At 38.8% G+C, this 23,899-nt stretch overlaps 1 protein-coding gene across 9 annotated transcripts; it reads left to right on the top strand.

Annotated features, from left to right (window-relative positions):
- The first annotated feature begins 761 nt into the window (after positions 1–761).
- On the top strand, positions 762–23,133 carry RNF146 (ring finger protein 146). Of its 9 annotated transcripts, XR_006818458.1 has the most exons (4): positions 762–845; positions 11,515–11,622; positions 21,183–23,003; positions 23,085–23,133. XR_006818458.1 is itself a non-coding variant. In XM_046006778.1 (3 exons), coding segments are annotated over exons 2-3 (1,083 nt in total). In that variant the 5' UTR covers positions 762–845; positions 11,515–11,620; the 3' UTR covers positions 22,264–23,133. The 9 variants fall into 9 exon arrangements, 8 of the variants coding, with proteins under 8 accessions (XP_045862734.1, XP_045862739.1, XP_045862737.1 ...); XM_046006778.1 differs by having other exon boundaries at positions 21,183–23,133; XM_046006783.1 differs by having other exon boundaries at positions 784–845; positions 11,520–11,622; positions 21,183–23,133.
- Positions 23,134–23,899: the final 766 nt, after the last annotated feature.

The raw sequence follows: 23,899 nt of genomic DNA, 5'->3' as shown, positions 1-23,899 counted from the left end.
TCCATGGAATGTTGAAATATATACTCTTTTAAAGACAAAACGCATGCTATTCCACCTTTTTACTATAAATTGAGAAAGTATAATCAGTTCCGAGAAAGACAATGTATATGCTAAAATGTAATGGAGGATACCACCACGTTTTGACGGTTAAAACCACACGAATGCAACAAGATAAGCCATTCCTTTAGTTTTAGATTCTTCTGACTAATCTCTTCCTCCAGCTACCTATGCTCTAGTCTAAGAAAAATGGGTCCAAAAGGAAATTAAGATCTTTTTTTTCCCAATTAAATTGCTCACCCCTTCAGACGGTGAATTAACTCCAACTCTCAAAGAACCCCTTCGTTGTGGCTGTTAAAGAGAACAAGCAGTACTCTGCCAGGGGCTCTGTACCCCCAAATCCAGCTAGGCGCCCAAAGGCTTCTCTTGGGTCTCGTAGCGGGGTTTCTGAGCAGCACCACCTGCTGGTTCTACACGCGCCTTCCTTGCTTTGCCCCAAATCTCACTGGTGGACCGCACTCTCAATCTCGGGCACCTAATTACAAATAAAGCACAATACAAAGCAGTTAGAACGATCCAGTGAGAAACTGCAGGTCTCCAAAAGTAGTAACAAGTAGATACCCAACCCCTCGCTTCAGTGTTGGATCGCGGGGAAACACCGCGCGGAAGGGATACCGCGAGCTCCCCAGTACGCGGCTCTACTTCCGGCCCGCGCGGCCCCGCCCCCCTCGCGACGCGACGGGCCGTCACGTGACCGTCGCGCGCGTTCCCGGCCGCTGCGGGCTCAGAGGCTGAGGAGGAAAGACTGCGAGACGGCCGCGGCTGCGGCTAGAGAGGTTGGAGTCAGGGTGAGGTTCTTGCGGGGAAGGGTCAAAGTCAGCCTCCCAGACGTTCTAGCCCAGGGAAAGGCGTGGTGGCTCGCGGTGTCACTTCCAGGAGCGACGCGCTCCGGGTCGGCCCTGCACTCTGGGCCTGAGAGGGGCGGCGGCGAGGTCAGGGGCCGGTACGTAGGTGGACGCCCTTGGGCCGGCGCGGCCGCGGCTCTCGGCGCCCAGTCATGATGGGGCAGTTCAGCTCTTCCTGCCGCCCCCACCTTGGTTGCTGTCGCAGGCGAGAAGACTGTGACGGGCGCTGCCTTGTCCGCTGCCGCCGCAGCCCTTGCCCTGGGCGACGGCCCGGAGCTGGTCACGGTCGGGGTGCGAGAGGAGGAGCAGCGGCCATTACTGCGCAGCCTCTTCCGCCGGGGTTGTCGTCTCTGCCTTTGGTGGCAACCCGGTTCCTCTCCTCTTCCCTTGGTGGTGGTGTCAGGCCTCTACCGGGGGACCTTCCGTGCTCAAGATTTAAGGGCGGCGATGGTTTGAAGGGTATCCTGCGTCCTGTCTCCCGTGTGGAGGCCTCTACCCGGGTCTTGGGTCAGATCGCAGCCGGGGCGTACAGTTCCCTGCATTTTGTCTTTTTCGGAGTGTCTTTGGCTACTTCCTTCTCTTCTCTCTCTCCCTCCTCCTGCTCAGTGTCTGGGTCTTGCCTAGTAGGAACAGCAGTCCCTCCACCTTGCCCTGGTTAAGCCCAGCGCTGCGTATTCTCGTTGTTTTGATGAGTCGTAAATCTTCGGAACAATTAAGAGATCTCTTTACCAGTACCCCCCCCGCCCAAACCCTCAGTGCGTCTTAAAAGCGGAGGCTGTTGCTTTGTTCTGGTTGCTGAGTAAGAATTCTCTCCCTACCTACCCCCTACCCCATCCCGTCTGAAAGAGTACGGGTCTTCATTGTTGTCGCTGTTTTATTTTCCGTAGGGATCTAGAGAAGCCTGTAAAACTGTTTTGCGTTTACACACACATTTTGGCAACTGGAGCTTTCTCTTGTTAATCATTTCGTGTATGTTTTTATTTTTCTATCCTAAGTGCCAGTTTCGTCACACTTATCAAATTTCGAAAAGTACTTAAATTTTAAGTAATATTTTTGTAATATTGGAACGGTGTGGAATTGAAGGAAGAATAAAGCCAAGAAATGGTAGAAAAAGCATTGTCTTTACGCTTGACATTTCAGGCGCCTGGGCGCACTCCCTCCCCTCCAGTGTGTGTACTTTTTAAATAGGATGAGAAAGTATAACGTTGGCACTGAAAACAGTGTATAATTACAGAAATTGGAGGACTTAAGACTTTTTGTCTTTTTAGCAAATGAATCTATGTTTAGACGTGGAATATAAGACACATGAAGAAATTACCCACAGAAATAATAGGATTTATGATGTTGGCTCTGCTGTTTTCATGACCAGCAAATACTGGTTTGTCTTGAGTGTCTGAGTGCTCCAAAAACACATGAAAATAGGTCAAGCAAATTTAAAGAGAAAACCAGAGAAGTGAATGCTACACTAGAAATAGATTTTGGGGTGTTTGTTTTAGCCTGTGTATCTTAAATTGAAACATTTTGTTAAACCCGCTCTTTGATTTAGATTTTATTTTTCAAATGGGCCAATGTAAGTTGTAGGCAAAATTAAAATATTGGTAAACATTTGAAAGTTTTTGTTTACTGTGTGTTAAAAACTTGGTAGAATTATAATCATCAGGGAAACTATTTTTCTAAACAGCTAGTCATCAGACAATCAGGATGAAAAAGGAAATGGCGTTTTTCTTTTAGGAGTCGCGTGTCAGCTGATAAAGTATTTTGTTTCAGTTTCCACTGATTTGAATTGTTAGAAGACTAGGACAGATTTTTTTTTTTTAATGGATCCAGAAATGATTTTTTAACTTAATATGGAAGGAAAAGTTAGTATTTAGTCTTGTCTTTTCACAATATTAGTCTGTTTAGAGATTATTTTGTGTATTAGCCATTTACTGGCATGAAATGTCTGACGTACTGTCAGCTGAGTAGTTGAAATTTTTTTTTTCCCCAGTGTCAGTAACAGAGGGTGCTACCTTTTTTTACATTCCCCTCCCTTGTTCTTGATTGTGCCTAAGGAACATGAATTTGTGAAACAACAGGTTGGATAAGGAATAATCTTTGTGGATATGGAAACCATTTTATTAACATTCTTCTACAGCCACCTGTGCCTATTTATGGAATATTTAGTGTTTATGGATTACTACCTTTTGGATTAATTAAAATAAAACCTGTTAAATTTATATTAAAGCATTTTAGAATTACAGAAAAAAGAGAGAAGGGTTAAATAACATGGAAGTTAGGACTTGACTAGGGTCACGCACATAATTAGCAAGAGAGCCTTTCTCATTTACAAAATGGCTGCAGGCTTTGAAACGTCTGTTTGATAAGATTAAAAGACAGTATTTTTTCACATTCACATTTCATGTTTTGCTTAAAATAAAATGCAGAGGCCACAGTTGGTGGGGAGATGTAAAGGTTTAATGCTTGAATATGAGGAGTGTGAAGGTCATAGATTGCCATACAGTAATGTTTTATAAGGGGAGTAGTAAACAATAAAGGAAGTAATTCTTTAAGATAGTGTAGTGTTGGGGCTCCTGGGCAGCTCACTTGGTTAAGTGTCCTACCCCTGATCCCAACTCAGGTCTTAATTTTAGGGTCCTGAGTTCAAGCTTCATTTTGGGCTTGAATAATTTCAGTGTATGGGTTATCCCCATACAGTAATAGAAGAATGTGCAAAATATAGTGGAGGGAACAATTTTGAGGAGGTAGTCAGAGAAATTGGTAGTATAGTAGAATTCATAAGTTATAAAAAGCTGGATTATACTAGGAGGAGGAAGTACAGAACTACAAAAGGGAGGTTTAGAGAAGTATGAATAATTTGGTATAGATAGATTATGAATCTGTGAGAGTGGTGGTAGGAGATAAGTAAAGACTAGAGAGAGATTTAGGTTTGAGGTCAAAAGCCTTTGAATGCTGTCCTTGGGACCTTTGCCTTTATTGTATGGGCTGGAGACCCAATATGGGGCTTCGCATAAGGGAAGCCCATTTTGCCTTCTTAAGATATCACTCAGAGGCTTTTCCACATGGGTAAAATAAAATCGTATCAAGTATTGGCCCCCATTTAATTGAAATGATTTTTGACTAAAGACTTCTGTTTCCCAGTATGACCTGTGTTTTCTGTAAGCTGAGTTTTAGCAGGGGATGGATGAGAGGGAAAGCTAAAAATGGAAACATTAGGGCATTTAGGTACCTCTCTCAATTTGAGACTCTTAAGAAATACTAAGATGTATCTGATAAATTATATCCTCTCTATTTTTTCATTCACTGGTCTTTGATTTTTTCCTTTTTTATGAGTTTGTATACCACAAATTGGAAGGTTCATTGAAGTATTTTTCTTTTCTGTCACTGCTAGCTTTTATATAGAACATTTTCAGTTTTGTGTATTTTGAATTGAAGAGTAAAAACTTTTATTAAACAGCTGTCAGTAATTGGAAAAATATAGGAAGTCTTCAAATCTTTATAATAAGATTTTTATTTATTTATTTGACAGAGAGTTACGAGTAGGCGGGTGGGCGGGGAGCAGGGTCTCCACTGAGCAGAGCGCTCGATCCCAGGACGCTGAAGGCAGAGGCTTTAACCCACTGAGCCACCCAGGTGCCCCTTATAATTTGATATTTTAGCTATTATATACTTACCTTTTTCTTTGATAAGTTCTTTTGAAAAGATAATCATTTATTTGAATCTGTTATGTGGAGAAAAATGGTGGTTTTTTAATTTTGTGACTGACTTGAAAAGTGGAATTGTAATTAGTCCTAGATATTTTCAGAGAAGATAACAGCATATGCAAATAATAGAAGTGTGAATTTGTTGAGTGGTCACAGATTATAAATAGTATGGTATTACTTCATTTTCAGTTATACTTATTTACTAATTGGTTGAGTGGATAAATGACTTAAATTCACTGACAATCTCTAAACTCTTATATATTTTGAAATTTAGTCTGTCGTCTTTTTCCCCTATAATTGTTAAGGGGCAGAAATATGTAATATAGTTTCAAATCTTTTCTCTTTTTTTTTTTTTAAGATTTTTTTATTTGACAGACAGAGATCACAGTAGGCAGAGAGGCAGGCAGAGAGATAGGAAAGGAAGCAGGCTCCCTGCTGAGCAAAGAGCCCGATGTGGGGGATCTGTGGGGGATCCGTGGGGGATCTGGAGCTTCATCCCAGGACCCTGGGACCATGACCTGAGCTGAAGGCAGAAGTTTTAACCCACTGAGCCACCCAGGTGCCCCAAATCTTTTCTCTTTTTATATTACCTTCCTAATAGTTCTTTTCTGTAGAAATTTTCACCTAAAGAAAGTTGGTATTTGCATATCAAAATAGTGTGGTAAATTTTACTATAGTAATTCATAAATTATATTGAGTTTGGTGTATAATTTATAAATCATTGAAGCAAGACTTATGTATGTTTGAATTATTTATGTTTACCAAATTAATTCTGGCTTATAGTTAGAATTCACTATTTTATCTTACATCTTTGGATGAAAGGAAAAGCCTCCCTCTCCCCTCATTTAAAAAAAAATCCTAGGTTACAAATTAGAAATTTTCTAAGGACTACTACATATGACCATTCTGAATATTTACATGCTATGCCCTGTCTTATGTCCACTTGGCATTATAATTCTCAGAGGTTATAGTGGATGGATCAGCTTGGGAGAATTGGTATCACTGAAACCAGTCGATTTTGGTTACAGCACAAAATGCAGTTTTCTTTTTAATCTGTGTCAGCAAAGGTGGGAAGAAAGTAACATGGAGTTCATTTTCTTCAACAATTCTGGTAATAAATTGCCAGTTTTATATGTGAAAAGATTGTTAATATGCAAGACATTCTAAACTGGCATTGCCCAATATGGTAGCCACTGGCCACATGGAGCTGTTGAGGACTTGGTAAGTGGCTCGTCTGAACTGAGTTAGTGCTGTAGGTATTAAAAAAACACAAATTTCAAAGAGTATATACACGAGAATATAAAATACCACATTAATAATTTATATGAAATACATTTGGAAGTGATAATGTCTTAAATATTTGGGGTTAAAGTATTTAAATTAATTTTACCTGTTTTATTGTTCTTTTTTTTTTTTTTTTAAAGATTTTATTTATTTATTTGACAGAAATCACAAGTAGACAGAGAGGCAGGCAGAGAGAGAGAGAGGGAAGCAGGCTTGCTGCTGAGCAGAGAGCCTGATGCGGGACTCGATCCCAGGACCCTGAAATCATGACCTGAGCCGAAGGCAGCGGCTTAACCCACTGAGCCACCCAGGCGCCCCTGTTTTATTGTTCTTAATGTGGCTAATAGAAAATTTCAAATTACAAATGTGGCTTGCATCATATTTCTGTTTGGTGATGCTGTTCTAGACTTTTTCTCTGAGGTAGAGTACACTGAAGAAAAGATTTTTTTTTTTTTTTTAAAGAAACACTTTAAAAGTGTTTTTAAAACATTTTTAGAGAAACACTTCCCATTTCCCAATATTTAAAGCTTTGTGATTTGGGGTTAAATCCTTATGGGTTTGGGTTTCCTCATTTATAAAATGGGTGTAGTCATATATACAGGATTTTTTTTTTTTTTTTAAGATTTTATTTATTTATTTGAAAGAGAGGCAGTGAGAGAGAGCATGAGCGAGGAGAAGGTCAGAGGGAGAAGCTGACTCCCCTTGGAGCTGGGAGCCCGATGTGGGACTCCATCCCGGGACTCCGGGATTATGACCTGAGCCCAAGGCAGTGGTCCAACCAACTGAGCCACCCGGGCGTCCCTATACAGGGTTGTTTTAAGGTTATTGAGAGCTTCATGAACTTTTTAGTATGCATATGAACCACCTGGAGATCTGATTCTGTTGGTATGGAATGGGGCTCCAGATTTTTCATTTTAAGGGACTCCCAGGTAAATGCTGATACAGCTGTTGAGGACACAGTTTGTATAGCTAGGATCTAGAATACTACATAGATTTTAGTTTATTTTCCTTCCCCTAACCGTTATCCATTCAGGGTCCACTTTGAAAATTATCCATGGGATATAGGAATTGGAAAAGTCACTGTAGCTTGCAAGATTTACTAAAACTGGTTTTATATCTGCATTCTGGAGAATTCATTGCCAGTGAACAAAGCCATAGGTGAATGATGTGCTTATCAAAAGATATAAAGATATCTCTGCCTACTTGTGATCTCTCTCTGTCAAATAAATAAATAAAATCTTAAAAAAAAAAGATATAAAGATGGCTTGAATCTTATATTTGTAAATGTATTAACTTCCCTCTGTTATATTTTAAGCTCTTTAAAGAAATTATTAGAACTTGGGTATCTTTATCTCTTTAGTGGCTGGGTGCCTTGTTCACAGAACTCAAATGGTGTTATGTGAATAAATTTATTTCAGTATTTTATTTTTCTCAATAGTTACTTTAAGAAGTTATTCCTTATCCTTATTATCCAAGAAATAACACTTCAAGTCAACAAAACCTGATTGGCAGTTTACTGACCATTTAGAGATAAAAGACAGTCTTTATCTTCAGGAGGTTGATGGTTTAATAGAACAGTCAAAAGCAAACAATTTCAGTGTATGGGTTATCCCCATACAGTAATTGGAGAAAGTACAAAATATAGTAGAGGGAACAAATTTTGAGAGATAGTCCGAGAAAGTGGTAGTATAGTAAAATTCATAAGCTGTAAAAGAGCTAGATTATATTAGGAGGAGGAAGTATAAAACTATACAAAAGGGAGGTTTAGGGAAGTATGAGTAATTTGGTATAACTAGGTTATGAATCTGTGAGAGTGGTGGTAGGTGATAAGTAAGACTAGAGAGAGATTTAGGTTTGAGGTCAATAGCCTTTGAATGCTGTCCTTAGGACCTTTGCCTTTATTGCATAGATTGAAGAACCAAAATGGGGCTTCACATATGGGAGGCCCATTTTGCCTTTTTAGCATATCACTCAGAGGCTTAAATTTGAGGGGTGTTACTGAAGCACGATAGACTGAACAGTAGTTCAGGTGAGAGGTGATACATATCTAAACTAGGACACCAGCAATGGCAAGAGAGTAGAGGATAGATTCCAAAGGTGTTAAGGATAAAAGTTGACAGAATTTGGTTGGAGAGATGAGAAAAGGATTTTCTGTTTTTCTCTATCTGCATTCCTTGATTAAAGCATGGAAGCTGAGATGTCACTTTGTAAGATTCGTGCAGACATGGGGGCTTGTGGAGAATGTTTAGATGAGAGACAGATGTGAAAGACAAGTATTCTATTAAGAAAGAAGTTAAAGGGGCGCCTGGGTGGCTCAGTGGGTTGGGCCTCTGCCTTCGGCTCAGGTCATGATCTCAGGGTCCTGGGATCGAGCCCCACATCGGGTTCTCTGCTCAGCAGGGAGCCTGCTTCCCTTCCTCTCTCTCTGCTTGCCTCTCTGCCTACTTGTGATTTCTCTCTGTCAAATAAATAAAATCTTAAAAAAAAAAGAAAAAGAAAGAAGTTAAAATGGTTGGGTTCCAGATTGGGCAGGAGAAGAAATGAGACTGTCAACTGCCTAAGAAAAGAAGGCTGTCAAGAAACTAGAGGTCCTTGTGAAATTAAAGAGTAGATGTGGGAATGAGTAAGTTAGCTGGAAGGACCAGAGTTTGTAATCTAAGACGGAGATTACAGTTTTAGAGAGGTAGCATTGTAAGTGGCTTATAGTTCCACATGTCTCATCATATTTTTTTGCTGGATGGACAGGGAGGTGAAATTCACTGAATTTAGGATAATAGGAATTGAAAATGGAGTACAGTTTTTCTCAAATTGGATTCGATGGATTACCTGCGTCACTTTAATTTAAGGTGAGGTTCCTGGATTAAATGCCATCCATGTCTACTGGCCTAGAGTGTCCCGGGTTAGGGCCTGAGAATGTATATCTCTAATAAGCAGCCTCAGTGGGGCAAGATTAAGAACCTCTTAGTTAGGAGTTGGAATGGGTCATATTTAAACTGGCTCACAGTAATGTGTCAGAAGTTAGGATGGAGAGGATGATGAATAGTGAAAATTAAGTCACTGGCTTAAAGTTTAAGCTAGAAGAACTGTAGGTAATTACATAGTCAGTGGTGAGCCTTCAAAGAAATACTGTTCTTGTTAAGAGTAATAATGATAGAATAGTAGAATGTTTCCTCCTGTCCTGTGTGTAAAAATGGCTAGTTTCTGTTTTGAGTAGCCTGTAGGAGAGAAATGAATGGCATCTCCTGTGGTGCCATGGAAGTTGTAGGCACCTAAAGGGTAAAGTGAAAGGGTTTGGGGTAGGGAGTAGGGGTGGTCAGGACAATGGAGTCCATATAATGTGTGGACTAAATTTCCAAAGTCTGTATAACGAAAAGGTTATTTAGAAACTTTTTTTGAGTCAGTTACTTTTGAAAATCCTCAGGTTCTAAAACAGATGATTGTTCTGTTAAACATTAAGTAGGATAAGCTGGCTCATATTAAATCTCACCAGGAAAAATTTCTATAAAAGATAAATAATTTATCTTTAAACACTAAAACCCCTATATTGTGAGAGGCACATGGAACTGGAAGAATTCGAGTCTTCCCTCTTGCTGTTACTGTGAGGCTTACAATCTTTTTAGTCCTTATGTTTGCTTGATTCTGAGTTCTGTGTTGTGATGTGCCTCCGGCACTGGGCATCGTGAAGTGGCAGGAGAGAATACTAAATAAAATAAAAGAAGGATTAATGGCTGAAATGTTCTGGTTGGTGCTTCTGGATTTGCTGAATAAGAGGCATCTTGGGAAAAGTTTGGCTTAACGATTGTAAACTTGGATACACATACATAGCAGGAGGTTCTAGTTAGTGTGATGGCCTTGTCTTTTCACACACTACTTTCTTGTAGAAAGGCAGTGGCTATGGAATATATTGCGTGTGGGCTAATTTGTCCATATAGATAACCTGTTTGACTTTAAAAACATTTTTATTGTGATAAAATATAAATAACATAAAATTCACCTCTTAGCTATTTTAAATGTACAACTCGTTGTCATTAATTACATTTACAATGTTGTGCAACCATCGCTACTATACATTTCCACAACTTCATCATTTTAACCAGAAATTCTGTATCCATTAAGCAGTAACCCTGTTTGCTCCTCTCCCTTGCCCCTGGTAACTTACCTACTTTCTGTCTCTGAATATACCTCTTTTCTTTTTTTTTTTTTTTAAGATTTTTATTTATTTATTTGACAGAGATCACAAGTAGGCAGAGCACTAGGCAGAGAGGGGGGAAGCTGAGCAGAGAACCCGATGAGGGGCTCATTCCCAGGACCCTGAGATCATGACCTGAGCCGAAGGCAGAGGCTTAACCTACTAAGCCACCCAGGTGCCCCTGAGTATGCCTATTTTCAATACTTCATTTACGTGGAATCCTAATATTTGTCTTTTGTGTCTGGCTTATTTCACTTTGCAAAATACTTCCAAGGCGCATCCATGTTATAGTACGTATCAGAACTTCCTTTCTTTCTATGGGTGAATAATACTCCATTGTATTTGTATACCACATTTTGTTTATTCTTCTGCTGATGGGTGCTTGGGTTGTGTCCACCTTTTGACTTTTGTGAATAATTCTTCAGAGAGCATTGGTGTACAAGTATCTGTTTCCGTCCCTGTTTTCAGTTCTTTTGGGCATATACCTGGGAGTGGAATTGTTGGATTATATTGTAATTCTGTTCAGAAACCACCAAACTTCACGGTGGCTGACTAGTTTTTATTCCCATCAGTAGTGTACAAGGGTTCCAGTTTTCCACATTCTTGCCAATGCTTACTGTTTTCTTTTTCTTTTTTTTTTAATTATAGCCATCCTAATAGATGTGAAACAGCAGTTCTTATGGTTTTGATTTACATTTCCCCTGATAACTAATAATGTTGAGCATTTTTTCATGTATTATTGGCTTTATGTATTGGCTTTTTCATGTATTTATTGGTACATGTATTTCATGTATTTATTTACATCTTCTTTGAAGAAGTATCTACTCAAATCTTTTGTCCTTTCAAAAAAAATTTTTTGTCCTTTTGTTGTTGAGTTGTAGGCATTCTTTAATGTATTGTGGATATGAAATCCTTACCAGTACATGATTTGTAAAGATTCTCTCCCATTCTGTAGGTTGACTTAACTTGCTTTAACCATGTCCTTTAACGCCCAGAAGTTTTAGTTCTGATGAAGTCCACAATTTGCTTTTTCTTTTATTACCCATGCTTTTGGTGTCATTCATATCTAGGAATCCATTACAAAACCCAGCTTCCTAAAGATAAACCCCTCTGTTTTCTTTTAAGAGTTGTATGTTTTTACCTCTTTTTAGGTAGTTGGTCTGTCTTGAGTTAGTTTTTATATGTGGTGTGAAGTAGGGGTCCAACTTCATTCTTTTGCAATGGGCAGTTTCTATTTTGAGTAGCCTACCAGTAAGAAATGAATGGCACTTCCAGTACTGTGTTGAATAGCCGTGGTGAAACCAGGTATCCTTGTCTTGAAATTTTGTCATTTCTAAGATAAAATTTGCCACTGAATTTTGTTAAAGGATCGTACATAATTGACTAATTTTACTGATCCTAATCTGTGTAGAAGTTGATGAAATAATTTCTTTTGCAGCACAGCATGAACTAGCAATGGAAGACAAAATACCTCACACTGTTTGACTACCAGTGAAGATGATTGTTTATTTTTGTGACAAACAGCTGTGGGATCTGTAATAGAAATGTAAGTATGGCATCATGGTTTGTCCCAAAGATGCAGTAAATTAAATGAACTGATAAAATGCAATTAGCCAAGTATATGTTATATTTAGTTATAATTATACAAAATGAGCATTTTGTATTGTTTTAGATGTTTTATTGAGTTAGTAATTTTATTCACGTTAAATTATTGTTAATGTAGATATACAGAAAACTTATCAAGAGAAATTTTTATAAAAGTCAATGAAACAAGACAAAAGAATTTTCTCATAGAAGGCTAAAAAACTGGGAATTTTTAGATCTTCTAGGTTCTACTTTCTCTTTTCATACTAATTTACTTAAAAACCAAACTAGGCAGACAGTATCCCATTCTATAAGAGGGACTTAACAACACTAGTTATTAAAAGCTTGTTTAACGAAATTGAAGTGTTCTTTAAATTGATTTTTTAAAATAAAGATTTAGAGAGTGTGGGGGAGAGAGGGACAAAGAAAGAGAGTCTTAAGTAGACTCTGCTGAGTGCAGAGCTCGACACGGGCTTGATCTCACAACCCTGAGATCACGACCTCAACTGAAACCACGAGTCAGACATTTAACCAGCTGTACCACCTAAGCACCCTGATTAGTTGATTTTTTAAAAATTTAATATATTACTGCATTTTAATTAATACTGAGTTCCCTCTAGCCCCCAGTTTTACCAGTTGTGTTTTCCTATTGTTTAGTTTTTGTGAAATATGCTTTAAAATATTATATTACCATGATTTTGTGCATTTTGAATGTCATTCTATTCTTGATGTATATTTTTACATGGTGAACATATTTCTGTCTTCCAAGTTAATATGAACATTATCCAACCTGTAGGTATTATTTCACATGTTCTCTTAGTTTGACATGTAACTATTGCTATCTACTTCAGTATGCTTTAATTATATATTAAAAGTATGGCAATATCATTCTTAGTGTTGAGAATCTGATAAAAGAAAAGTGAAATCTATAAGCATTTTTTCTTTAAAATTGGGGCAAATAGGGTGCCTGGGTGGCTCAGTGGATTAAGCCACTGCCTTCGGCTCAGGTCATGATCTCAGGGTCCTGGGATCGAGTCCCACATCGGGCTCTCTGCTTAGCAGGGAGCCTGCTTCCCTCTCTCTCTCTCTGCCTGCCTCTCTGCCTACTTATGATCTCTCTCTGTCAAATAAATAAAAAAATCTTTAAAAAAATAAAATTGGGGCAAATATGTCTTTTATTTAATCTTGTTCATATGTTATCTGCCTGTGTGTATGTGTGTTTAAATCCTGTAGGTTAAATATTATAGGTGCTGGTCATCAAGGAGCTAGACTATGGTCTAGGAAGTGAACCATAAATATTAATTAAACAGTGAGAGAAATGCCATATTGAGGTAATAAGATGCTTTTGGAACTGAGAGGATTTAGTCCATCTGATGGTCCAGAGTGAGAAGAACTTTTAGCTTGATCTTGAAGAATAAACAGAATTTTAACAAGCTGAGAAAATTAGGAAATGTTTTTCAAGCCAAGGGAATGAGGGAGGGGCCTAGTTGCCTAAATATCAGGGTATCTTAGGGGAGTCAGGGAGCAATCCCATGTGGCAAAGTGGGGTAGGGAGGAAGAGATGTCAGAGTTGGTAAAGGGAGTATTTAATACCTACTATATTGCTAGGAGCTCACTGGGTATTTTATTTGGATTATTGAATTTAATTACTGTGAAAAATGGTAATAGCTCATTTATTGGTGAAGAAACAGAATTAGAAAGATGAAATCATTTGCCTTAGGTCGGTGTTTTCCAAATTTCTCTGTTAAAAACTGGTTAAAAACAGATTTTTAGACTGTAATGCAGATATGTGCGAATTTCCAGGGTAGAGCACACCAGCTAATTCTTTCTTTTGGAGAGGTTTGGGAAATGCTCTCCTAGGTCTGTGTATTAAAAATAAATGATGGAGCCAGGATTCTAGCTAAGTCAGCATTGCTCTAAAGGCTTATGTCAATGTACTCAGAAGCCAGTTCTTAGAAATTTGGATTAGATAATGTAGGCAGTAGAAAACTATTGAAGATTGGAGAGAAGACTAATTAGACATGATTAAACTGAGAAAAAGGGATGAGGAGGAGAAAGGACCGAAGTCAGGGAGTCCACTTGGGAGGTTAGTACAAGAGTGTGTCCAAGAAGCCAGAATTGGTATTACAGGCTTTGGGAATGAAGGGCACACATTCTAAAGGTTTCTGTCATGGAAAAGAGAAGTGGCTAAGGAATAAGGGAGCATACAGAATGGCTCTGAGTTTTAGTTTTAGGCAAGATCAAAAACAGGAAAGAGAATGAATGTTTAGGAGAGCAGAAATTTTGATTTAGTCCTGTTTTATTTTAGGTTCTTGGAGAATATTGAGGTAAATTCTTTGAATACAGATTGGAAATACAGTTAGATATTAGATTTTTGGAGTCATGGTAGTATATGTATTAATTTGAAATATTCAGTAGATTGTGTAGACACAGAATATTGTGTGAAAATAGGACCACAGACAGCACCTTTGTGAAGAATACTGGTACTTAAGGGCAACTAGAGATAAGAGAAAACAATAAAATAGAAAGGAGAATTGGGAGAAAGTACCATCATGGAAATGCACAGTATAAAGTTTTAGAAAAAGAGTTGGTGGTCATATCATTCAGTGCAATGGGATCAAGTATATTGAGACAGAAAGAGATCATTAGACTAAGCATGGTAGTTGGTATTGAAATTTGGAGGTAGAGAATATTAACCAAAATCTTGAGGGAATTGGGATGGTACTAACACCAGAAATTGAGGGGTTAGCTTTTCAAGACAACTAGCAGTACCCTGTCTTGAGCCAAGAGGAATGATGATAAGGTAGAGTAAGGATAAAGATAAATTTCAGGGATTCACCCTTACCTAATTTTTGAATGCTAAAGGAGTCCAGGATATCTCTAAACTAAGAAGTTGGAGAAGTTTTTTAATAGTTTTTGGGGAAATAGGGAAAGGAAGTTGTCTTGACTGAGTGAAAAGTTATTGATAGGAGGCTTGATAGTCTCTGGGAAATCAAAATAGCTGTGTGTTGCTTACAACTTTTACACCATACATTTCACTATAAAAGTGGACATTTTCGGGGCACCTGGGTGGCTCAGTGGATTAAGCCGCTGCCTTCGGCTCAGGTCATGATCTCAGGGTCCTGGGATTGAGTCCCGCATGGGGCTCTCTGCTCCGCAGGTGAGCCTGCTTCCTCCTCTCTCTCTGCCTGCCTCTCTGCCTACTTGTGATCTCTCTCTCTCTGTCAAATAAATAAATAAAATCTTTGAAAAAAAAAAAAGTGGACATTTTCATGAGTTTAATAGTTAACTTTTATTAAGTCTTCTCCTTGCTTTACCCATCTTTTTTTCAAATGTCTCCCTTGTAGCTTTTTTGGTGGTGGTGTCTCTTTATTCCCCATATCTCTCTGACCATTTCTTAATATCTTTTGTAAGCTATTTTGCCTCATTAGTAAACACTGAAATAATCCAAGGTTCTGTGGTTGGGCCTTTTGTCTGCTCTCTCTACAGGTTTAATTTGGGCATTCACTCATTTTCATGTCTCTTAAGAACCATGTATTGGTGACTTATCAGACTTTTTTTCAGGTTAGATTTCTTCAGAGTACCAGTCTAGTAAATTGAGCTATCAACTACATATCTTCATCCAGAGATCTTATAAGTATTTCAAAGTCATTATGTCTGAAACAGTACTCTCTTCTCAGATTCTGAATCTTTTTTTTTTTTTTTTTTTGACAGAGAGAGAGATCACAAGTAGACAGAGAGGCAGGCAGAGAGAGAGAGAGAGGGAAGCAGGCTCACTGCTGAGCAGAGAGCCCGATGTGGGACTCGATCCCAGGACCCTGAGATCATGACCTGAGCCGAAGGCAGCGGCTTAACCCACTGAGCCACCCAGGCGCCCCTCAGATTCTGAATCTTGATGGGTATGCCACCAATGATCAGAAACCAGATACTTTGATTTCCTAAGTATTTCTTGTATTCATTTGTTGGACCCTTACATCTGCATCTTCCCTCCCATTATCTTATATCTGAATTACTATAAATCCCAGTTTCTTTCTTGGCCCCTGCCACTAAGTCTTCCTCCAAAAAGCTGTCCAAATGATTTTAATAAACAACTAAGCCTATCACTTCCTTACATAAAACCTTTCAGTGAATTCCTTTTGTCTACTTAGGAGTTCATATGTAGACCAGCTTCATAGAGATCCTGAACCCTTTGAAATTATATGTAACATTTCATCAGATTGTTCTTAATAATGCTGTGATATAGAAATGTTTAAGAACTGGGGCACCTGGGTGGCTCATTTGGTTAAGCATCCACCTTCAGCTCAAGTTATAATCCCAGGGTCCCGAGATTGAGCCCCGCATCGGGCTTCTTGCTCATCGGGGAGCCTGCTTCTCAGCCTGCCACTCCCCCTGCTTGTGCTCACTTGCATGCTCACATTCTTTCTCTCTCTCTCTCTCTCTCTCTTTCTCTCAGACAAATAACATTTTAAAAAATAAATACATAATAAAATGTTTAAAACCATTGGTATTTAGAGAAAATGTTTAAGTTTACTAAGATAACATAATGTACAAGGTCTTCGCAGCATTTCCTCTTGCATAGTATATTTTATCATGGCCATAATTATCATGGAGGCATTCATTAGTAACTAAGAGTGCAGACTGAAGTTAGTCCATCTGGGTTTGAAACATAGATTTGGAATTGGCTCAGTCATTTATGAATGGAGCCTGTGACTTTGGGCATATCACCTGAGCTTTCTATATATCAGTTTCCTTATCTGTAAAATAAGGAAAATAGTGGACCCATTTTATAGGGTAATCTGAGGATTAGGTGTAAAGTATTTCAAACAATACTCTCCCTCAAACAAATAAAATTAAAAAAAAAAAAAAAATGGGGGGAGAGGGATGCAGGGCCTGAATGGCTCAGTCAGTTAATCATCTGCCTTGGGCTCGGGTCATGATCCTGGGTTCCTGGGATTGAGCCCTGCATCGGGTTTCCTGTTCCACAGGGAGTCTGCTTCTCCCCTCCTGCTCTCTCTCTCAAATAAATAAAATCTTAAAAAAAAAAAAAAGAATTTCATTAACAGTTGATTTATTTAACCTAAATTGAAAGGGATGTAAGAATACTTGTGCTCCCATTTTGTATCTAATTTTAGTTCTTTCTGTTCCCAAAATGTTTAAAGTTATACTGAGGTTTAAATGAAGCAGTAGGACCTTATGAATTAAAAGAGGCTTTCATATACAGGTTTATGCTTTCATTTAATTTATTCACTTTACAATAATTTTGAGTTGAATGTGAATTATCCCAACTTTACTGGTGAGAAAGCTGAAGACCCAGAAGTACAGTGTGAGTGTGATTTTTTTCAAAACCTCTTACAGGTACATTAGGTACTGCTTATATTTGGCAGAATTGAAAGTAATGTACATAGGCAGTTACCACAGTAAAAAGTTTCTTGAAACAGACAAAGCTATTCTGAACCTTTTGCCAAATGTAAATTGAAATATGTGGTATTCTATCTCTTGTCACTTTGGGAAGTACTAAGATTTTGTATTTAAGAAATACATATGAGTTGTAGGGAGCCTAACAAAATGTCTTGTGCATGGCCAGTTCTTTCTGGGGAAATAGGTGGACAGCATTGATTAACCAGTTGAGAAGCAAGTGCTTTCATTTACAACTTAGATTATTAAGTGACAAGATCTTTGAAGGCAAGTGTTTATTTCAAAATACTTTGAAGCTCTTTTAAGTGCCTAACACATGTAAGAGTTCATATCTGGTAGAACAACATAGGTTGGGAAAAAGTTACAGTTTACTAGTTTGTGTAACCTAGAGTTTCTGGTAAAGGAGTTGATTGGAAATGGAATTAAAGGTTGAAAAAAGGTTTGGAAATCAAGTATTTCATAGTGATCCGTTCTTTCCACTGAGACTGTGAGCCACTTCCTTTTCTAGACAGATAACAATCTTCTCCAAAACTTGCTATCATTTTGAACCTTGTGTATTGTAGAACCAAGGACACAGGAGAAAGCAGTAAGAGAATAGATTGTTGTACTGGATGTGCTGTGATTTAAAGCCTAAGAGGATTGTTTCTCAAGTTTTGATGAGCATAAATATTTTTACTGACTATACCTTCTGTAACCACTTTACCCAATTTTGAATGCTTGATCTTGGAAAAAGGCAGAAATTCTCATTCCTTGTTTAAAACAGCAGAATCAGTGGTACAGAGAGACTGTCATTCATTTTAAGTAGCAGTTAATTAATGGTTGCCAGTCTCTGTGAGACCTTCACCTCTATTTCTTTTTACGTATCACTGGTGCACTCCTCTATCATCTTCTGCCCTTTTAAAATATCTGGGTTTCCTAGTACTATGGGATAAAAATCAAATCAGATGTTTCTTTAGCTGGGCACAAAAAGACTCATGATTTGGCTTCTGATTACCTTTGTAACTTCATGTCTTGCTGTTCCATTGCTTATATGACCCAGGGCCATGTATGTGTCTCTGCCTTCAAATTCTTCCACTCCCCAGACACCTCTGCACCCCATACTTTATAGCCATGTCCATCTTCTACCCTCTCTCTCATTATTACTTTTTTTTTAAGACTTTATTTACTTACTTGACAGAGATAGATCACAAGTAGGCAGAGAGGCGGGGGGGGGGGGGGGGGCCTGCGGAGCAGGCTCCCCGCTGAGCAGAGAGCCGGATGTGGGGATGGATCCCAGGACCCTGAGATTAGGTGTAATCTGAGCCAAAGGCAGAGGCTTAACCAACTGAGCCACCAAGGCGCCCCCTCATTATTACTTTTTATAAGCATCCTAACATGTTATTGCAGGAGTTAGGCCATATTGTGATATTGTGATTATCTGCTTTGCTTGCATGTGTGTTTCCTTATTTAACAAAGTAGGCATGTATCTTTAGATTCTTCAGTACTCAGCATTGTGGGGCACTTGGGTGGCTCATGGTTAAGTGTCTGCATTCAGCTCAGGTCCTGATCTCAGGGTCCTGGGATCGAGCCCCACATCAGCCTCCCTGCTCAGCAGGAAGCCTGCTACTCCTTTCTCCCACTCCCCCTGCTTGTGTTCCCTCTCAGTCTCTCTCTCTGTGTCAAAGAAAGAAAGAAAGGAAAGGAAAAGGAAAAAACCTCAGCATCATATATGGACTATGGTAATTTTTAAGTAAATGTTCATATAACTCAATAAGGCAGAAATTAACAAATTTTATGTGAGTGTTTAAGCCCAATATCAGCCAGTTTAACAAATCTTGTTCCTTTCCCTTTCGCTTTAGGGCAGTTTCAACATTCATGTCATTTTCTCCCTTTTTAAAGGATTGTAACATTTGTGAAGCTTTAGTGATTACAAAGTAATTTTGTTTGGTGTTTGTGTTTTTTGGCTGTTCTCACTTAAGTTTTATAAACTCAGATTTGTAGGTAAGGAAATTTAGACTGGATTTAACTGGGTGCTGAAAAGTAAGGAAGAGGGAGACTCGGGTTTTAGATTTCTTATCTAGCAGTGGTTTCATTGTGTAATAGCTGCCTTATTTTGTATCACCTTTCTCCCTTGGCCATTTGCAATTTATCATTATAGTCTTCAGTGTGCTGCTTCTGGGTTGATCTTTCAGTGCACTGACAGAATTTTTATACATTCCCAAGGTATGTACAAGTAAATTCTTAAAAAAGAATTTGTCAGCCTGGTGGTTTAAATTAACGTTATTTAAAGTAAAATAAAAGGGACATTGGCGTGGTTCGGTTAAGCCTCTGCCTTCAGCTCAGGTCATGATCTCAGGGTCCTGGGATTGAGCCTTGCATGGGGCTCCTTGCTAAGTGGGGAGTCTGCTTCTCCCTCTACCTGCCACTCCCCCTGCTTATGCATGCTTTCTCTCTGACAAATAAATAAAAATCTTAAAAAATAAAACTCAAAACATCTTTTTTTTTAAAGGAGTTTATGTATTTATTTGATAGAGATCACAAGTGGGCAGAGAGGCAGGCAGGGGGGGAGGAAGCAAGACACTCAGGCGCCCCTCAAAACATCTATTTTATATGATGGTATTATATTCTCCACTGAAAAACATTCATTTTCTTAGCTAATATTTGAGTGTTCTCTCTCTGCCAGGTCTTGTATGGGAATACAGAGATGAGCCAAAGTGATCTGTGTCTTGCCTTTACAAATCCCACCTGCTTATGGGGAAGACTTAAATTAACAAAATAAACATACATATAAATGTAACACTGCAATTCTAATAAGTGGTAGGAATGAGAAGTACATGGTAGTAAGATATTTAAAGAAAAAAAAAATGGGTGATTTTGGGGTGCCTGGGTGGCTCAGTGGGTTAAGCCTCTGCCTTCGGCTCAGGTCATGATCCCAGGGTCTTGGGATCGAGCCCCGCATCGGGCTCTCCACTCAGCGGGGAGCCTGCTTTCCCCTCTCTCTCTGCCTGCCTCTCTGCCTACTTGTGATCTCTGTCTGTCAAATAAATAAAATCTTTAAAAAAAAAAAAAATGGGTGATTTGACCTAGTCATGGATGCTTCTTCAAGAGGGTTAAGATGGGTAGTAGTAGTTAGTCCATAGGGGATGCGGAAGGCAGGAAGTAAAGAAATGTTCGTATAGAGAAAACCTGTTGAAGGGAGCGGCCAGTATGTTGGAAGCCTGATCAAGGGGAAGTCTGATAGAGATGAGGCCGGTGTGAGAGGTGGGGGCAGGACCATTGCAGGGCCTATAGATCCTAGTCTTTATCCTAAAATCAACTTTTTAAGCAAGAGGTAAGGCTAGACCAGTTAAAAGGCATTTTCAGTTATTTGATAAACAGTATTTACTTGGTGGCTAGGGAAGGGTAGAAATGCATAGTAGGTGGATTCAGGAGATACTTAGGATAAAATTGGTAAGACCTGCTGATGTTTTGGATGCAAGGAGTAGAAGGCAGTTTCAGTGATGGATTTCTGGCTTGAAAAGGCAGGTGGATAATGGTGTCATGGGGCAGGGGGTGGAGCTTTTACGGAATAAATAAGGAAGAAACAGATAATGAGTTCAGTTTTCCTTTTTGCCCTCGAGACATCCAGGAAGAAACCTAAAATCAACTATTAGAAATCTAGCTCTAGGGCTCACTACCATGTACTTCTCATTCCTAGCACTTACCAGAATTGCACTGTTAACATCCATGTGTGTGTTTATTTTGTTAATGTCAGTCTTCTCCATAAGCAGGTGGGCTTTTGTTTTTGTTTTCCCATTGTCCACTATGTAGTACATGTATATAATAGGTTCTTTTTTTTTTTTAAGATTTTTTTTTTTTTTAATTTACTTGGCAGACAGAGATCAGAAGTAGGCAGATGGGAGGCAGAGAGAGAGGAGGGAAGCAGGTTCCCTGCTGAGCAGAGAGCCTGATGTGGGGCTCGATCCCAGGACCCTGGGATCATGACCTGAGCCGAAGGCAGAGGCTTTAACCCACTGAGCCACCCAGGTGCCCATAATAGGTTCTTAATAATAATCTCAATTGTCGAATTATATTGGAAGAGTTGAAATACAATTTTAATAGTACATGTATTTTGTCTCCTTTTCTTAGGATGGCTGGCTGTGGTGAAATTGATCACTCAATAAACATGCTTCCTACGAACAGGAAAGCGAATGAGTCCTGTGCGAATACTGCACCTTCTCTAACTGTCCCTGAATGTGCCATTTGTCTGCAAACATGCGTTCACCCAGTCAGTCTGCCTTGCAAGCATGTTTTCTGCTATCTGTGTGTAAAGGGAGCTTCATGGCTTGGAAAGCGATGTGCCCTCTGTCGACAAGAAATCCCTGAAGATTTCCTTGACAAGCCAACCTTATTGTCACCAGAAGAACTCAAGGCCGCGAGTAGAGGAAATGGTGAATATGCATGGTATTATGAAGGAAGAAATGGGTGGTGGCAGTATGATGAGCGCACTAGTAGAGAACTGGAAGATGCTTTTTCCAAAGGTAAAAAGAGTACTGAAATGTTAATTGCTGGGTTTCTGTATGTTGCTGATCTTGAAAATATGGTTCAGTACAGGAGAAATGAACATGGACGTCGCAGGAAGATTAAGCGGGATATAATAGATATACCAAAGAAGGGAGTAGCTGGACTTAGGCTGGACTGTGACTCTAATACCGTAAACCTAGCGCGAGAGAGTTCTGCCGACGGAGCGGACAGCGTATCAGCACAGAGTGGAGCTTCTTCCATTCAGCCTCTAGTGTCTTCTGTAAGGCCCCTGACATCAGTAGATGGTCAGTTAACAAGCCCTGCAACACCATCCCCTGATGCAAGCACTTCTCTGGAAGACTCTTTTGCTCATTTGCAGCTCAGTGGAGACAGCATAGCTGAAAGGAGTCATAGTGGGGAAGGAGAAGAAGATCATGAATCGCCATCTTCAGGCAGGGTACCGGCACCAGACACCTCCATTGAAGAAACCGAATCAGATGCCAGTAGTGATAGTGAGGATGTATCTGCGCTTGTTGCACAACACTCCTTGACCCAACAGAGACTTTTGGTTCCTAATGCAAACCAGACAGTATCTGATCGATCAGATCGATCAGGAACTGATCTATCAGTAGCAGGGGGTGGAACAGTGAATGCTGGTGTCAGATCTAGAAGGCCTGATGGACAGTGCACAGTAACTGAAGTTTAAATAAAGTCTTCTGCTCCATGCTCAAAGTTAAAATGGTTATCTGTAAATTTCTGCCCACGTAACATTATACTCATCCCTGGTAGTGCATTTTTGGGAGTTGGGGTGGGAAAGGGTATGGGGAGGACAGACTTGTAGTTAAAATGTCTTAACATGTCTGTTGAGGAATTTATTTAATATAAGGAACTTGGCGTTAATAGTTGAGAGCGGTTTAGTAATAACCCAGTTTTCTTGAGGTCTGTTTATTTTATATATTTTTAAAATTTCTTTAGTTCTTTTGGCCAACGTGTGTGTATTATCTGTGCATTAACAGTCCTCATCTGACTCTTGCGTTGTGTCTTATTTTTCTGCATGGATTGACGTAAAACCATTACTCAAATTTGGCATCTATGAGATGTTGGTATTGGTATGAACAGAAAGCTTAATTAATGTGAGAATAAATGTGCATCTGGGATTTTAAAATAGATGAATAACAGCTATTAAATAGTAAAGTTACTGAAATGGAAATGTAAAGAAAACAGCTAATAACTCATGTTTCAGAATCTTGTCTGTAACATACTTCACAGCGTTTCCCATAGGCTTTGCTGTCTAGTCCTTGTAGTTTGAGGTTTCTCTTGACCTGCATTTTTCATTTTGATTACAGAATTTATAATTTAATAAATACTAGAGTTTATCAAAAAATAATTTGTCTGTTGTTTGAGTCTGGAAAGAGGATGGAAACATTTTGACATTTGCGGCCGAAGGTCAGTAAACAGGTAGTGGTTTGAAATGGTTGTATTCAGCTTAGTCACCTACTCAGGAAGTTTTTTTTTTTTTTTTTTCAGAGAATATTTAAACAGAATCAGCAAGCAATTGCATGGAATAAGTATGTATGGAAATAAACTTAAAGCTCGTGAGACTTGAATTTCTTATATAACTGATAGTAGAGACCATACATATTAGATTTTCATTGCCAGTCTTCACTAGTGGTCTGATACTAATGAATTAAATGGTAGGCTTATTTGTAAGCAGCATTAGTAGACACAAATTTACATAAAATGTAGAATTTGTGGTAAAATAGGAAGTCTTGGGTTAACCTGGTAGTCCAGAATTTGTTTCTGAAAAATGGTGAGTTTGTCTTTATATTTAACTCAAAACAGTAGGATCGTGTTGAAGCATATACAAGTTATTTTTAATATGTTTTTCAAATGTGATTTGAATGTTACCATAGCAAATAAAAACTGTCCTTACTTTGAAAGTATCTTTTATCTCTTGTTGTGATAGGTTAGAATTAGGAGTTAATTCTTCGACTTACATGCTTTTTAGAGCCTGTATTACAGAGATGATCATAAAAGTTTGAGTTGTACATTTGTATTAAGTCTACTTTTAGAATATAGCTAGTTATGGAAAAGAAAGGTCAGCTACTTTTCAGAAGAAAATAGAAATCTGATATATAATACAAATGTTAGAAGATGCTTCATGAGTCCCTTTGACATCTTAGGAAGTTTTGATGTAAAGTTAAATTTTATTATTAAGTAAACAGTAGTACTTATTACTAGCTCAAAAATTCCAGGGCATACACATAATGGCCAATTTTGTAGAGTCAGTAGACTTTCCACATGATGACTATTGTTTGGGAGAGAATTTAAAATAGAAAACT

This window comes from Meles meles, chromosome 5, assembly GCF_922984935.1.
Source record: "Meles meles chromosome 5, mMelMel3.1 paternal haplotype, whole genome shotgun sequence".
Lineage (NCBI taxonomy): Eukaryota > Metazoa > Chordata > Mammalia > Carnivora > Mustelidae > Meles > Meles meles.
Note: the sequence above shows the minus strand (reverse complement) of the source record. Positions and strands in the feature narration are given on the sequence as shown.